Below are 17,514 nucleotides of genomic sequence, written 5' to 3'. Positions count from 1 at the left end.
TCTTCATATAATCCAGCTTCTCAGATGATTTGCTCAGCATACAGATTGAATAAGTATGGTGAAAGGATATAACCCTGATGCACTCCTTTCCTGATTTTAAACCATGCAGTATCCCCTTTTTCTGTTCCAACAGCAGCCTCCTGGTCTATGTACAGGTTCCTCATGAGCACAATTAAGACTGGAATTCCCAGTCTTCTCAATGTTATTCATAATTTGTTGCTATCCATATAGTTGAATGCTTTTGCATAGTCAATAAAACACAAGTAAACATCTTTCTGGTATTCTTTGCTTTCAGCTAAGATCCATCTGACATCAGCACTGGTATACCTCATTCATGTTATTGGTTGCCATCAAGTTGGTCCCAACTTACGGCAACCCTGTGTATAACAGAACAACACATTGTCTGGTCCTATGCCATTGTCACCATTTTAGCCCATCGTTGCAGCCATTCTGTCATTCCATCTCATAGAAGTTCCCCTTATTTTTACTGATCCTCTACCAAGCATGATGTCCTTTTCTAGCAAGTCCAAGACTTAACTAGTAGCTGATCCTTAAACTTGAATTCTACAGCAGTACACTTGATTGAATTTTGGAGGGGCCAGTTTTCTCTCATAATATGTAATATATAATATTTATTAATAACTAGACCGTGTAATCTTTCACTGGACTCTTGGCAATCTCTTTATTGTGCTACATCCATGAATATTTGTTAAAGTATCCCCAACATTTCTCTAAACGGGCTCCACTTCTTCTGTAAGCCCTGCATGTTCAGTGTTCTTCCTGATGGATGACGCTGTCAGCACTCCAAGGAATGAGCTACTAACGTAACATTTGATTCACAGACAGCTCAAAATTAGCTCATGAGATCTTGGGTTCTCTGGTCTTGAGGGCCAGCTCTTTCTGCCACATCTCGACCCTCCCTTTGAACCATTTCCTCTGCACACTTAGGTCTGGCTTTGGACCTTTGTCTTCGTTTTTAATGAAACATTTTTAAGAAATGCCACATTGAGTGAATGCATGGAAAAATTAACTTTTTGCTCTCTTCTTAACAGACAAGAGACGACTTCCTGGGACAAGTGGACGTGCCCCTGAGTCATCTCCCGGTAAGGATGGATGCCACAAGGAATTAATTCTGATTGACAGCACTGGGGAGGGGGATATTTTTAGAGTGGTGTTTCTTCAATAGAATGGCAAGGACTTCAATGAAGGGAGTGTAATTTGACCATTGTTCCTGTGGGCTTTTCACAGGGGTGAAAAGAGGCTAGTTCAGTGGTGAAAATCAAGTTCATTGTATCTGAATCAGCTCAGCCTTCCTGTCTATATCACCGACTCCTTTGTCTACTCCTCTCTACTTCTGTATGTCACATCTTATAAAACCACCACTTCTAGCAGACCCCTCCTTCTTGTCCCTGTCGTGTCTTTGCTTCCGAATTCATCCTTTGGGTCTAATCAGACACTTGTTCCCTTCATCTAGACATGTACGTGCTGTTCTCTTGGGAAATAACTATATATACAAGCTAGATTTGGGGTTGTGGCTTTCTCAGACAGCATGAATTCAGAAGAAAAGATGTTCTTTTATTCTGAGTGAACCTGTCAACTGGAGGCAGCCACCCTAGCTTCAGAAAATGTCCTACATTAGCATATGTGGGGTTGCTACCATTTTTCTGTGCTCCCATGAGAAGCAAAACAGTTGGGGCTACTGACTAGTAGCTGAGGTTCAAGGAGCTGCTGCACACTCTATAGGCAATTGATAGACAGTGTGGACAGCACTCAGAGGCCTTGGTGAAAGGTAAATTATCTTGTATTCCAGCTTCCATTTTCCACATTGTTCCATTCCTTCCCTCCTGGTCCTTCTTGCCTGGCCAGCACAAAGTGATATAGGTCAAGTCGCTGGTAAGAGACCATACATCAGATGTTTCTGCCTTACAAGATCGTTTTGTGACTTTTTTTAACACTCCATGTGAGCAAGTTGCATAAATAGTCCTTAAACTAAAATGACTTAAACCAATAGTATATGCCGAGTTGTGCATTAAAATTGTGGCTGTTACCATATGTTAAAAGCCAAGAAAACCTGTATCTTAACAGGAAGCTTTGAAGATGTGTTGTGAAGGTATCTGATAGAGAGCAATTTCCACGTGTTGACTCAGGGGAGCTATTAAGAAGTGAAGGTTTCAAGTGTGTTCCCTTCCAAAGAAATTGAAGCTAAAATGATATTAAAATATTTTTGTTTGTTTTTATGTAAAAACCTGAAGCTCCGTGATGCCTAGGGGAACATGTGGTACTCCTGTATGAGACAGATTCCACAAGCCATGAGAAGCCTGCTTATTTTTTAAAAGTCACACTGAAAGGACCTGACTGTGTCAACCTTTGAAAAAGAAAGACGACACATTTCCATATCATTATGTCTTCTGTGTGTGCTCTTAAGTTTGAAGCTGACATAAGAAGTTATAATCTGTACATTTTTAGAAAATGCTTAGTTGCCCAGTCTTTTTGTGGGTGTCTCCCTCACCCCTGACCCTTTTCTCTAACATAAAAACGAAATCTTAGCCAAGGCAAATTATTTACTAATATTCTGTAAAGAGTCATAAGTGAAATTTTAAATAACTTGTGCCAACAAGCCCTTGTTTGAGTGATTGAGTAGAGATGGGTTGGACAGGACGCCCAGAAAGTAAAAGAATGTTCCTGTTCAGAGACTGAATTAGAAGAGGGAATAATTTCAGCCTTGGGTTTTAGATGGAGACAAGGGTAAGCTTTCAAAGAAGAAAGTGGGGCCAGGGCTCAAGGCTAGCATAGAACTGCCACCAGATTAAAGAAGGTGAACCATGAATGCTTAGAGAGGACTGAGTACTGCTACGTGAGCTGAGCCGAATGAGGAATAGAACCTCCCAATTTCACATGTGCCCAAAGATTACCTTTAGGGAATGCCATTGTGTCTATAGTGAAAACTGACTAGCCCTTTGGAGCCAACTCCAACCAGCAAGATGGACCACAAAGGAAACATAAGGGGAGGGAGGGGTAAAGACGCGTCCTTTATCTTCCCCGCGGTGGTAGGAACCAACTGGCGTCTTCTGAATGGGCAAGGCCCTGGGGCCTAGGGTTTGAGGTGCTCTCATGTACATTTGATCCTGTGTGTGGGATCCTCATGGGAAAAATGCACAGTAAAGGAAGCCCCTCCCTCATACAGCTCAGGAACGCCATCCGGCGCAGCAGCCGCCTAGGACAGCTGAGCTCTTGAAATGTGGTTATGTGACTCAGAAGCTGTGTTTTTCATTTTGTTCCGTTTCAGTTCATTAAAATTTCCATTTAAACAGCCACGTGTGGCAAGTGGCTACCATATTGGACGGCATGTGTGATCAGACCAGAGTTCCCTGTCTTCAGCCAAAAACGTGTGATTCAGGGTTCCCTTTTCCTTAGTCTTCTAAAGGAGGAGTGGCACAAGGGAGTAAACCCCAAACCCACCAGCTTCGCTTTGTAGGTTTTTCACTCAAGGATGTTTTTCCCCTCCTGAGGCTGTTTCTCCCTAGTTCTGCCTATCTAATACACCAAGAGTATTTAATTTCGCTGGGAAGGATCTCAAATTTGCAATCATGGGAATTAAGTTGAAGTCTTTTTTTTAATTACTGATTTTAAAATTTGTATTAGCAAGCAACTGAATTGCCCGTGCCTCCATGATGACACACACACACATATATGTACTTTTATAAGGCATTTTAAACCAGGGCTTTGGCTTTAACTTGTCCCAAGATGCCATAAACTTGTCTAGAGTGGGTGTGTGCACACGTATGCACGCGTGCATAGCTGACCCCCTGCCTTGACTCGACTGCACAGATCACCACACTGAATGGAATGCTCCTTTTCTAAACCTAAATGATCTTTTTTCTAAAGTGGACTTTTTTGCCTTTGGTTCCTTATATTTCCCTCTTCTAACTTACTATTTTCCCATAAACTACTTTTAACTTAATCATCAGGTCCCTGTTAAGTTTCAGCACTTATGAATGAAATACCTAGGAAAACCTTTCACATCTACCTTTTCCCGACTGTAATGTTTCCTAGGATAGATGGATATTTTTGAGAAAAATTAGGAACTTGGTAGCATAGATTAAAGACCACAGATCTAAACTAGTGTCATCTCTTACGATTGCTGAGACGTTTCTTTTTCACTTCAATATCTATTTTTTGTTTTGTGTGTGCCTGTGCGTGTATGTGTTTGAAAAGGGACCACTGTTGTGCCAGTAATTGATGTTGCTGAGTGACCATCCCTTGCTGATATTGTAAGGAGCCTGGGTGGCACAGTGTTCAGCTGCAAACCAGAAGTTCAGCGGCTTTACCCCACCAGCCATTCTTTGGGAGAGAGGTGGGGCAGGTCCTTCTGTCTTTAGGGTTGCTATGAGTTGGAATCCACTCAGTGGCAGTGGGTTTGGTTTAGGGGTTTCTTGCTGATATATCAGAAGCTTATTGGTCAGTTATCAATATTGGATATTGGTGTTTGCAATGTAAAGCCATGCTTTCACATTCTTCAGAGTGGCTGTCCTAAGTGTCCCTAAATGGCAGTTCCAAATTCCTGACCCAGTGAAACCTACCAGAAACACAGGAGGTTCAGAACATCCCCACCTCTCGGTGGCCTCCCCTGAGTATGGATGACACAGCATTAGAGCATCTTGAATCTGGCCTGCACAGCTCCTTCTCACCCCACTGCCAAATAGTGGGCACCTGGAATAATTCCGTGTCGTACTGGGCCTTGTGTGCCATTGTTTGAGATTCCAAGTTGGAACTCTGCCAATGAGTCAAAGTGAATGGAGAAGGTGGGGCAAAGAGAGTTGATTGAAGCCAGTGTGTACTGTGTGTGTTAAGAGAGTCATTACCTCAGTTATCTATGACAGTGGTTAAAGAAGGCACCTATCAGCTCTGTAATTATCTGCAGAAAGAGTGCAGAACGATAATGTGAGAAAATCAACTTCTTTTCCCCCTTTGATCATGGTTCCCTCAGTGCTTTGAAGATAAGAAATGCTTCTAGATAAAAGAAAATGATTTCAGAGTTGTGACTCACTTTTATTCTTGGCCTCAAACTTAATTCTCCCAGTTTTATCTCTGGAAAAATGGACAGGAAATGGGATTTAAGGAGTCTGGAACAGTAGAGACCTGTTTCCTTGGCTCTGTTCCAAATGTGCCACTTGACTTTAATGTTTCTCTTTCTTTTTGTATGTTTTTGAGGAGAGAGTGAGTAAAAGAAGGGGCACCAGGGAAGAGCAAAAAAAGTTTAGTAGGGTGACTATTATGCAAGTCAGAGGAAATACAAATCCATGCTAAGTCTCCAAAGATCAAGGCTTACAAGACTTTACATGTAGGGAATCGTTGACTGGTACCTGGGAGGTGGGTGAGATGCCTCACGCTGATCCTGGTTAGCCCAGTAACCTTAATCAAGGTAGTCCTCTCTGCCCACTGTTTGCTCACGTGTATAATGAGGTCACTTCTACGATGATGGCAAGTTTCCATCCAGCTCTGTGACGCACATCATAGCTGTCCCACATAATCCACCAAGCAGAGGTACCACTGACTGTGATGATATGCCATGTTACCTAGGAGATTTCAGCAGGGTGGTGTGCCAGAGGAAGGTGGAGGAGATGGGAGACTAATAGGAAGGAAGTTGTCTCCCTATCAACCTGACACCTGTACTATAGCTTAAAAAGAACCCCTTTTTTCTTTTAAGTTGGGGCTTCTAGACCAAAAGGAGTTGTGTGTTAACTGTATTATTACTCTTGATTTATCTTAAACTGCTATTTTTACATTTGCTTGTTAAATTCAGTGTATCGTGTCCAAAGGTCATGCAGGATTTTATAACTTGTGTGTATTAATTGTTTAGGGACAAAAATACCCCCTCAAGACCTGTATTAACAGCAGAATGAATTTTCTGAAACGTATTTGCCTATCTAGAATATTTCTTGCTTCTTCTTTTGTTAGCAGACTCACCCCTGCCCAGTTAAAAAATCTCTATGTCAGTGAGAAACTAGGACAGGGGCAATGATTTAAAAAAAAAAAACCTTAATTTCTCCAGTTTTCTATATTTTTTATTCAGAGAGCTTTGTCAAGTAGTACTCAAGGCAAATTTTGAAGTTTTGTTTTCTAGCATGAGTCACTTTCAGGGTGGTGAGATAGCTGGGCATGATAGTTGTACTAGAAGGTAATTAAGTTGATCAGCTTTCTTTTGTTACGGTGGGTGGTAAGCCACTGAATTGATTCTAATTCGTGGAGACCCTATATGACAGAGCAGAACCAAGGTGGTAAGTCTTTACTAAAGGCAAACTGCCATATCTTTGTCCCACATGGTGGCTAAGTGGGTTTGCTGACCTTTGGGTTCCTAGCCAAGTACTTCAGCACTGCGCCACCCAGGGCTCCTTACTGTTCTTTCATCTGTTATGTTTACAGCTTATAATAAGGTTCCCTGTCACAGTGCAGAATTCATTGTCACAGAGCTTGGAGGGGCCTTAGAAAGGCTGTTCATCCTTTCCCCTTAGCCTATGAGTGAGGACTCTGGCCCAGAAAAGGAGAGTGAGTAGCCCAGAGGTCAGCGGGTCAAAGGCAGTGCTGGACCACACCCTGAGTCCCCAGCATCAGTGTGCCTGAAATGTAGTCAAAGGCATGGAGGACTGGACATGGCCTAAGACTTAGGTGCTTGTGGTCACATTCAGGTTTTGAGTTTAAGGGTCTTGATAAGACCCTCCCCTCCCTTGGCCTGCAGAACATCATTTTACCACATGTCATAGTAATTGCAATTCTGCTGAAAGCAGCTACTCTCTTTAGGATAAAAGCACTGTGTATCCCAAAGATTCCTGTTTGGATGCTTATGTTATGGAACAAGCAGCAGCGGCATCCGTTCTGGCCAGCAGTGTTGGTAACGTCACGTTTGAGATGACTCTCAGTGCGTCCGCTGGGCTTTCCTCCAGGGGACCTGATCTGTTTCTGTAAAGATGACAGCCTAGGAAACCCTATGTGGCAGTTCTCTGTCATATGGGGTTGCTGTGAGTCAAAAATTGACTTGATGGAAACTAACAACCACAATATTTTATAGAAGCAGAGCACCAAGGCTTTTCTGATGCAGACCCACTGGAAGGTTTGAACTGGCAAACTTCAATGAATGATGGTGAATTTGGGGGCCTTGGAGATTTACTATAGCTTCAGATGAATTAATTGCTTGCTTGACTGCCTACTTGACAGCAGGCAATGATGTTGGCACTGAGGATACAATAGTGAGCAAATCTAAATCTCTGATCCCATGAGCTTTCATTCTGGAAGTGATGATGTTAAACTGGTAAATAAATGAACACAAGCACTGCAGATTGTGATCAGGGGAGGATAAAGCAGGGTGCTGTGATAGAGTGTGATAAGGCTAGGCTCATTCATGTTGGTGGCTTAGGTTAGGATTTCTGATGATGTATTCTGGCATCTGAGACCTGCGTGGCAGAATGAGAACAGCCATGGGCCATCTGGAATCAGAGCTGTCAGGCGAAGGGGACTGCTACTTCAGTTTGGCCCTAAAGCAGGATTAGATGTGATGTGCTCATGGGACACATCATCCAGGATGGTTGGAATGTAAGGAATGAATGAAGAGACAGGTCCCCAGTAAGATTAAAGGTAGTTAAGAGCCAGACCATATTTGACATTGTAGGCCATAGTAGAGAACTTTCATTTAACCATAAGAGCAGGAAGAAGCCAGTGGGAATTTAAAAAGCAGGAAATGACTTAAGCAGATTAACATTTCAAACGAAAGCACACACACGTTATAATAACAGGTCATTATGGTATTGGTTTGTCTCTCTCCATGTTGTCGTTGTTGTTATGTGCCTTTGAGTCAGACCTGACTCGTAGCAACCCCTCCTTGGGTTTCCGAGGCAATATCACTACGGAAGTAGATTGCCCCATCTTCCTTACGAGGAGTGGCTGGTGGGTTTGAACCACTAGCCTTCAGTGCCTTAGCCACTATGCTACAAGAGCTCCCTCTCTCTCCATACAAAAGTAATTATTTTAAATTCTTTAATTGAAGAGTGTAGGTATCTGAGGTTTTACTACACATGGATAGTATTTAAAAATTAATGAAATATTAACATTTGCTTTTCCAATTTCTTGCTGCTTTGATCAACCAACTTTTCACAGTAAAATGAATACTGACTTCTTCTAAAGTGAACAAAAATCACAAACTTCATCCCTACTGTCCAGACCTAGTACCAGCAAAAGGTGGTCGATGATGTTGCCTAGAGTCTCCTTAAAGGAGATAAAGAAAAATTGCCTCAAATATTCAAGATCAGATATCTTAAATATTTCCTTGTTAACTCTGTTTTTAGATGTCTTGAGTCACAGAGATAGCCAGTCCCTAGTACCCACTGGGACTCAGAGATTGTCAGCTCTGTGAGAATGGAGGCCTATACCCTGCAGTTAGAAATTACAGCTGGCAGTGACGACTGTAATTTTGTCATTTGTCCATGGCTGGTGTTGGCTCCTAGAAACTAATGTTGATGGTGACATCTAGTGGATCTTATAGATAAAGCTGTCAGTGACCTATCAGATGTTTAATTAATTGTCAGGTCCTGGTTGTGAAACCAGATCTCTTTTCACCGTGGCCATGGTCTACATGTAATATGAAAACATTTTCTGTGTAATCTATTTGGTGTATCTACAATATATGACTGTCAAGGATGTTGAAACTTAATTTACCTCTCCTTTCCGTAGACAGAAGATCCAACCATGGAGCGACCCTACACATTTAAGGATTTTCTCCTCAGACCAAGAAGGTGAGGCTTGAGTATCTACGTGCATGTGTGGGTGTGTGTTTTTCCATATACTTTGGTTTTCAGTTTTTCTGAGGAAGATTTCAACTCCTTGTTATATTTCTTCTCACACACACACACACAAAAAAAAAACTCGCATACTCTTTTAAGAACTATCTCTATGAGATCAAATTGTTCATGGGGGAAGAACAACTCAGAAAAGGAGGGAACAGTTGCCCAACCTGAAGAATGTAAGTGACGTGACTGGATGGTACATGTGGAAATGATTGAATTGGTATGTGTTTCTCACCAACAAAAGATGATTTTTCTCTAAAGTCATCATAAATATGAAAGCTATAGTCAAGTCATATCCTTTATAACAAACTTTCTTCCATTACACAGTCACAAATCTCGAGTTAAGGGATTTTTGCGATTGAAAATGGCCTACATGCCAAAAAATGGAGGACAAGACGAAGAAAGTGGTGAGCAGAGGGACGATATGGAGGTAAGTCACAACCCTGCTCACTTTTCCTCGCCTCCGGCCATATTGATATTTTCCTTCTGGACTTGAGTCTGTATAACTTAAGGAAACAAAACTTTACAAAGGTTAAATGTAGAAAAGCATACCTGTGTCCGTAATCCATGTCTTACAGAATCTACCGATCTGTTTTAGTTTTGAAAAAGATGACCTCATCATTCTGTGTTACAGCACTAATCATTGAAGAGATTCCCTGCCTTCTCTCTTTTATCAAATACTGCCCCCGTAATCTACTGATGACCCCAGCCCTGGGTAAAGTTCTCCTCACACGCTAAATTCTATTGCTTTGGACTTTGAGCTCTTTGTAAATTCCTCTTACCAGTTGACATTCCTTCAAAGTGGATAACATGAGTTAGAAAATCTTTTCCAATTTTCTTACTCCTTTGGCACACAGGTGATAGCATGCATTGGAAAAGCCTAGTCTAAAAAGGTCATTTGGGATGAGTTGTCCAGAGAATTTCCCTTCTTGGCTTAATTGCCTTGTAGCTTTCTAGTCATCTACTAAGACCTAGGTCCCATGAAACCTTGTCAGCACCCCTCAGTCAGTGCTGTTTTGTTAGATTCTCAGATTGTTCTGAAAATTCCCATTCAACAAGGGTTCTCTACGGCTCCTTTCCACATGTTTGCAGCTGTTGCATATACGTGACCTGTAAATAATGTGTTATGGGCAAATCCATTGAACCCCCCTCTGACTGAGAGGTCCTGTTTCCAAGCAGTATTTCTTTTGTGAGCTTTAATCTCTCCCTCTTTGTGAAGCAGAGTGAAGTGGGTGGTAGGCATTTCTGAATGTTAACATTTCATAAGCCCATGAACAGATTTTTTTCTCAAATCCAAGTCATTTTTCACATTCTTTAGCCTTCCAACTGCAGCAACCAGTGAAGTACTTGATTTTCCAGTGACTTTACTGGGGGATATTAGGAAAGGAAGACGTAATGCCTAAAATATGCGTTGCAAAAATGTCACTGCAGCTCTGGTCCCATGAAGCCTGTTTATGTGGTGGCTGTAACAAGTAGAAAGCAGCTCCCAGATGTCATCTGTTCCTGACAGTGCTCTCGATGAATAGTGGGCTCCTTACTGCCTACCAAGGGCCCTCGGTGCCATCCTTCATGGGAAGCAGTAGTGCTCTGGGCCTCTGGGGTCACCATGCTGGGGTTCTTGCTAGTATACGTGGCAGTATGGCTAACTTCTCCAGCTCCCTTTATCTCTTTGTAGGTGTTGAAAAGATAGCACTGTGATGTAACACATGTTGTTGGCACTGCTTTGTGCAGTCAGAGTAAACCAATTCCATCTAGCCAATTCCAACTCAGTAGTGACCCTATAGGACAGAGTAGAACTGCCACATAGAGTTTCCAACGCTGAAATCTTTATGGAAATAGATTGTCACATCTTTCTCCTGTGGAGCACCTGGTGGGTTCAAACAGCCAACCTTTCAATTGGCATCTGAGCACTTTAATCATTGTGCCAACAGGTATCCTTCACAGTCGAAATAACAAACATATGAAGTCTGAACAGAGTAGAATGTGATGAACTTGAGTAACTTAGCAGACTGTGTGGATCCCAACCCAAATCTGTGTTGCTCCCTGCAACGTAGTCACCTTAGAAGACAGCACAATTAGTTAACCATTGCTCAAAATACTTTTAGAACTCTTGCCAAACTGATTTTTACCCTTTTGTGGGAAGTTCCTCACTTTTAACACATATAGGCATTGCAAGAGCCAAAGTGTAAATAAGCAGGGAGGACAGTCACAGAAGGCTCTGTGATCGTCTCCTCGCATCTTCAGAACCAACCTTGTAACCACCCGTTTAATTTTATTCCACAGCATGGCTGGGAAGTTGTTGACTCCAATGACTCGGCTTCTCAGCACCAGGAAGAACTTCCTCCTCCTCCGTTGCCCCCCGGGTGGGAAGAAAAAGTGGACAATTTAGGCCGGACCTACTATGTCAACCACAACAACAGGACCACTCAGTGGCACCGACCGAGCTTGATGTGAGTACCATTCAACAGTCGGGAACACATTGTCACTCTCTACAGAATCAGGTACAAACATGGCACATCTTGTGACTCTCACCTGTGCAAAAGCTCATGGTAGTGTAGCACAGCCAGGCTCCTCTTCATTAAGGTAGGAGCCCATGGTGCAGTCAGGATTTGTGTTTTTAAAAAGGAAGATTCTCTTGCCTTCCTATCACATTCTACAGTTTAATATATGAACTAGTTACAGTTTGACTTTGTCAGATTCATGAAATCTAAAGCTGAAGTTATTTTTCCTAGATTTACCTTATCTTTGGGGATTACATGGCTCCTTCTCAGCTTTCTGTCCTGAATCAAGCCAGAGAAGAAAGCCAGAAGCAAATTGGATTTGCCTTTTTCTGCTTTCCTAACCTTTTTTGAATTTTTATTCCCTTAGATTATTTAATTTGGGAGCTCTCTCAAAAACTTTTTTTTTTTTCTCCTTTTTGGGAAATTATGTATCACTCTGTCATATACTTAGAAGCACAGTAAGAGGATTGTAAAAATCAAATTAGTAATTACTGTTTATTCCAGGACCTCAAACCAGTTCAAACCATTTCAGTCATGGCTGATGTGGCAAAATCGGAACAAACCTGAGTATTTTGAAATTCGGGTGAAGCAGAGTAATAACCAGACCAGAAAAAATGATAGGTTGAAGCCCTGGAATGGGAGTCTCAGAAGAGGTGTAGTGAGCCCTTTTAGGAGCCTGATGCAGGAGATTGGATTATTGGCAGGACTATAGAGAGTGACACACATTTAAAGCAGCTGGGTTGGCTGCCATCTTTGAGCAGGGCACCGCTGTTTCTGACTCTGCAATTCAAGAGACTTGGTTGTTATGCAACACACATGCTGCCCTTGTTTTCCAAGAGCATGGTTAGGTTTCTAGCAGGGTGTCAACTTAGAATTTTTCCCATTCTGGTTATTGTTCTGATACACCCACATTTTCCAAATTTGGATCCATTCTGCTTTCACTTCATTGGCCATGACTGAACAAGCAAGAACCAGTTGGAAGCCCTATTTTATTCTAATCCTTTTCTAGCGTCAGGCATTCAGTGAACTGATTATTGTTTTGTTCACTTGGTTTGGAGTATTTCATGGTTTGAAGATAACAAACACTAGTTGAAAACCTCAACTCCTGTAACAAAGGATTTGAACTTGTTGTTAAGTGTAGTATACAACAAGACCTAAAACTGTCAATATACAATAAAATGCAGTATTAAAAGAAGAAAAGGGAAAAATTATTCTAGAAATCATGAGCTTCCTAGAAGCCAAGACAAGAATAATAAAATTTTTAATATGTCATAAAAGGAAGTATAATGCAGTTGAGATTTTATATTTTTCTTTAACCAAAACTTGAAGTTTGTTAATGATAATGATGTCTTTTAACCAAGTGACATTAGCATTAAAATGGATGAGGTTCTGGATAACCATTTTATCTTTAAAAATTTCAAAGATATGCTGTATAGGACTGTAGGTGTTTTGGTGGCCGGTGGTCTGGTCTGCAATTCAAAAGAAGTTACTTAATTTAGAGATAAAGTTTGCAAGTTCTGGATCAACAAATGGCCAATCCTACTAAGCCCCTACATGGGTTCTTGTGAATATCAGCTGGCTGGCTGATCAGTTAGACTGACCACCGTGAACACTGGCTCCTTATTCCCTAGCAGGCATCTGAAAGTCAGTATCGATAGCGTAAATATTAGAAGATCCCGGTATTGTAAAACTATGCTTTATTTTATTTTTCCATATAAATACAAATGGAGATGGTACAGTTGATCCTTTTTAGTCTTTTATCATTGCTATTTATGTATGTATTTTATATTTTGCAGCTTCCCTTTGGTTGATGCCCACAGCGGTTAAATCTATTATAAGCCATTTGACTATTCTAGCCATTTGTATAGTAAAACCAACTTTGGACACATCTTAGGCTTAATTACGTGTAGTGATTAGACTTGGTAGCAAAGCAACATGATCTAACTTTGCTGGACAACTTAAGAAAAGAATATCTGAAACCATAGCACTCTGGACACCAGAGTGTCACATAACCTCTATGGAAAAATAATCATTAGCAACACACAAAGGAAGAGATATGAATAGCCAGTGCATGTATGGAGAAATGTTAAACTTTACTAACGATGAACACCCATGCAGAGTGAAGTCTGTATCAGGGAACAACCAAACCAAACCAGATCCACTGCTTTCAAGTCAGTTCTGACCCATAGCAAGCCCCGTTGAGTTTCCAAGGCTATAAATCTTTACAGATGCAAACTGTGCCTCATCTTTCTTTCATGGAGCAGCTGCTGGGTTCAGACCACCAACCTTCTGGTTAGCAGCCAAATGCTGTAACCACTATATCACCAGAACTCCTTATATCATGGGAATGAATGGGGAGAATGATTACTTTATCTACCTCACAGATTTGTGGTACTCTAATGAGGGAATTCCTGAGAAAACACTTCAGACAATGGTTCAGCATACTATCTTTTCTTTATCTTTCTCTCCAAAATCCGAAACAAAGCCAAAGATATCTTGTTTAATGCTAGCTCATAAGTAGTATAGGACCAGCAAGGAAAATAGGTAGTTCTTAATCCCAGTTCAGGTTCACAGGCAGTTTAAGGAGAAGACAGTGTGTGAGTGTCTGCATTAATGAGGCAACAGTACCAAAGAGATAGGCTGAGCCAGGAAAGACGTCAAGAACAGGAGAGCCTTCCTGTCCAAAAGGCGTGCCTTCTAGAAAGCAAGAGAAAATTTAGAGGATAAAGAAAAGGAGATGTTTCCATAGCAACCTCTTCATCCCGTTGGAACTGCCTGAACATTCAGAGTTCTTTCTTCTTAACTTTCTTTGGTTTGGCCAGAAGCCCTTGGGCCTCCTGAAATTATTTTTTTTTAAGAATTCTTTTCATTCAAAAATAATTTTTTCATTGTTCAGTTTTCACTGAAAGCCACAGCCACCTTGGGAGGAAAATTGATGTGGTTAAGACGTGTCTTTTATTAAGAGGCTGTTTTCTGAGGAAATTAGATAGTGACTACCATGTGCTAAGCAAACCATAAGACTGACCTTAAGGACTTATCTCTTGCCTGGTTTACTGCTGTGACTTGACCTCCCTCTAGCCTCATGCCCCAAACCCCAACCCACTTATGGACCTTCATAGACTTCCCATTGCCTTCCATACGTGATTACGAGGCCTTCTCCAGCTTTGTCTCTTGATGGTCTCATCATCCATAGACATAAACATCCAGTTCAGGCAGTGGCCAGGTCACACATAGTTGCTTTTAGATTACGCTCTCTTGTTCCTAGGCTCCATGGATGTGTTAGTGCCCTACCCCCCCCCCCACCCACAGACACCTCAAAAGGAAACCCTGGAACCCTTCCAGTAGCTAACTTCAGATCTCAACTTTGCTCTGGAGAACTTGACCTCTTCTGTGCCCAGCTCTAGTCTAGGTATCTTTTTCCAGATATCCCTGAAAGCTTCCTGTTTCTCTTTTCAGGACTGGTTCTCACTCACAATGTGCCCCTAGTAAACCTAAAGCAAACCCATTGCTGTCGAGTCAATTCTGACTCACGGTGAGCCTGTAGCGCAGAGCAGAACTGCCCCAGAGGGTTCCAAGACTGTCGTCTTTACAGAAGCAGACTGCCGCATCTTTCTGCCCAGCTGATGGGTTCAAACTACTGATCTTTCAGTTGGTAGCTGAGCACCTTAACCACTGTGCCATCAGGGCTCTTGTACCCCTAGTGCCTGGTGCAGATTAAATGAATGAAAAGTTGAGTGACTTCTCACATAACTGTAGGCACATGGTTTAGTGAACTGTCCAGACAGGCCAAGGTCAGGACTCAGAACTTGAGAGCTGAAAGTGCCCATTGAAGATGCTCCAACCCTTGCAGGTCTGATAGTGTTTTTTAAAACACCCCTAATTTTAATTGTTCCTTATCCTATTAAAATGTTAACTTGATTCTGTAAAACCACAATTATCTAAAATTATGAAGAAATTGTATTACAACATTTTGTAAGTGAAAATGAACTTATTAAACTCAGACATGTTTTTAATCCTATTTATTAACTGTCTTTATAAAAGACTGAATGTGTTCTCCTGCTTAATAGTAATTTAATGGTATCTAGATAAGTCATCATTGGAATCATTCATGTGTTGTGAAGTAAATGATCTGACACAATGGTCTTAATTGACACTGAACTTGATTTCTTGATAAATTTGTCATTTGCGTAATTTCCATGAAAGGCAAATTAAGAACTTACATGGGAAATTAATGATAGAATGAAATTGAAGTAGCCATTTCTTAATTATTTCCTGGCCCTCAATAAAATCATTTTTCTGTTTTCATTTGTCAGCTTAGAAATATTTTTAAATGTTCTAACATCTTTCCGTCAGTAGCCATTTAAACTTCAGTTTCAACAGATCCAATCACTTACTTGCTTAATTAAATGTAAAAGAATTCCCTTACGAACATCGTCACATTATCCGTAAGACCATGAGAGCTGCAAATGTCTCAGATAAAAGGTATCTTGTGTCTTATGCTATTTAGTTGTTTCTGTTTCCCACTGTCAACTAAGGAACCCTGGTAGGGAGCTCTGGTGGCGTAGTGCCTTTAGGCGTTAGACTGCTAACCAGAAGGCTGGAGGTTCAAACCCTCCAGCCACTCCTTGGAAGGACGACAGGGCAATCTACTTCAGTAGAGATACTGCCTCGAAACCTAAGGAGTGGTCACTATGAGTCGGAATCGACTTGATGGCAGTGAGCTTTGGATTTTTTGGTTTGGTGGCTCAGTGAAGGAGCTCTGGTGGTGTAGTTGCTAAGTCATTTGACTGGTAACAAAAGGTTTGGTGGTTTGAACCCACCAGCTGCTTCCATAAAGATTTACAGCCAAGAAAGCCCTGTGGGACAGTTCTACTCTGTCCCAGGGGGTTATGTGAGTGGACAGCATTCCATAACAACCACCACTAATTATTTGGGCTTATTAGATAAGGAAGATTGACATAAATGATTTTGAAACATTCCTTTTTTAAAATCTACCCTTCAAGAATAAAAGACTTTTGTATATTTTTGTTAGATATGAGATATAGACATAGTAATATTAAAACCTGATTCTTCTCCCTCTCTCTCAGAAGTCCTTGTAACAATTCAGGTGTGTGTTAAGCACCTCGTGTAGACTGGGTATGTGGTAGACACTCAGCATTGATTGAAAAAAAACCACAATGGACATTTCAAAGGAAGATTTAAAATTTTGATAAAACCCTTGCATATAAAATATTTCCAAGCCAGGTTGATTACTATACAGTGAAATTGCTTTCATCTTTAATGAAAGTGTAAGAGGTAACAGGAAGCCTCCTTCACCTTCTTAGCCATGACTGAAATGTACCTGTTTCTGAAATGTGTTCTGCCCATTTTCCTTCCAAATGTTTGTCCATCCTACGGTACGTTCAAGTGAATTCCTATAATAATTCTGTGCTTGAGAATTGAATGCCGTATAAAAATGACCTGGACAACATAAAATCACAGAGACAGTGTTACATTTTTTAACATCCCCAGCAGGAGGTCATTTTTAATCATTCTCTTTTAATGATTTCATTAGTACACTTGTCTCCTTTGATTCAGTAATTTTCTCAGTGGTCAAAATTATGTCATTTGTTCTTAAGATGTCTCCATTTATTCGGTGTACTTTTTTAGTCTAGTCTAATAATTTAATATAACAATAAAATATGCATAAAATTTATTTCTGTTAATGTAAATGCTTGTGTATTGTGTGTGCAAATGCAACAAAACATCATTCCTTCAGATTTTAACAGTAAGAAAACATGATCTAAGTGTGGATCAACCAGAAATTAATCTTTACACTCTCCACTTTTACCATAAAATTAATTCAGCTTCAGAAACTGGCTTTAAAGAGTGACACGGTTATTTTCCAACAGTGATGCTTGTTGTCAGCTGTTGGTTTCTACAAGGGCCCAACAGGCTCTTTATTGGGATCCAGTATGTTACAAGTTGAAGACTATATGTGGAAATTTTTACACCTACATTTTGTTGTTATGTGCCGTCGAGTCAAACCTGACTCATAGAGACCCCTCCTTGGGTTTCCGAGGCAGTATCACTATGGAAATAGGATTGCCCAACCTTCCTTCCAAGGAGTGGCTGGTGGGTTTGAACCTCCAGCTGTCTGGTTAGCAGGCAAGTGTCTTAGCCACTATGTTACCAGAGCT

The 17,514-nt window shown here is 41.0% G+C and overlaps 1 protein-coding gene across 1 annotated transcript in view; it reads left to right on the top strand.

Moving 5' to 3' along the window:
* The first annotated feature begins 1,046 nt into the window (after positions 1-1,046).
* NEDD4L (NEDD4 like E3 ubiquitin protein ligase) overlaps positions 1,047-17,514 on the top strand; it is an 82,180-nt gene continuing 65,712 nt past the window's right edge. The window contains exons 1-4 of the mRNA XM_007935550.1: positions 1,047-1,103; positions 8,722-8,783; positions 9,162-9,264; positions 11,118-11,284. Of these exons, the coding sequence (XP_007933741.1) occupies positions 8,737-8,783; positions 9,162-9,264; positions 11,118-11,284 (317 nt within the window). The 5' untranslated portion in view covers positions 1,047-1,103; positions 8,722-8,736. The remainder of the gene's footprint in view (positions 1,104-8,721; positions 8,784-9,161; positions 9,265-11,117; positions 11,285-17,514) is intronic.

The sequence above is a fragment of the Orycteropus afer genome, unplaced genomic scaffold (genome assembly GCF_000298275.1).
Source record: "Orycteropus afer afer isolate SDZICR_OR568_19922 unplaced genomic scaffold, OryAfe1.0 scaffold00029, whole genome shotgun sequence".
Taxonomy (NCBI): Eukaryota; Metazoa; Chordata; class Mammalia; order Tubulidentata; family Orycteropodidae; genus Orycteropus; species Orycteropus afer.
The sequence above is the reverse complement of the archived record's forward strand: the minus strand, read 5'-3'. Positions and strand labels throughout refer to the sequence as shown.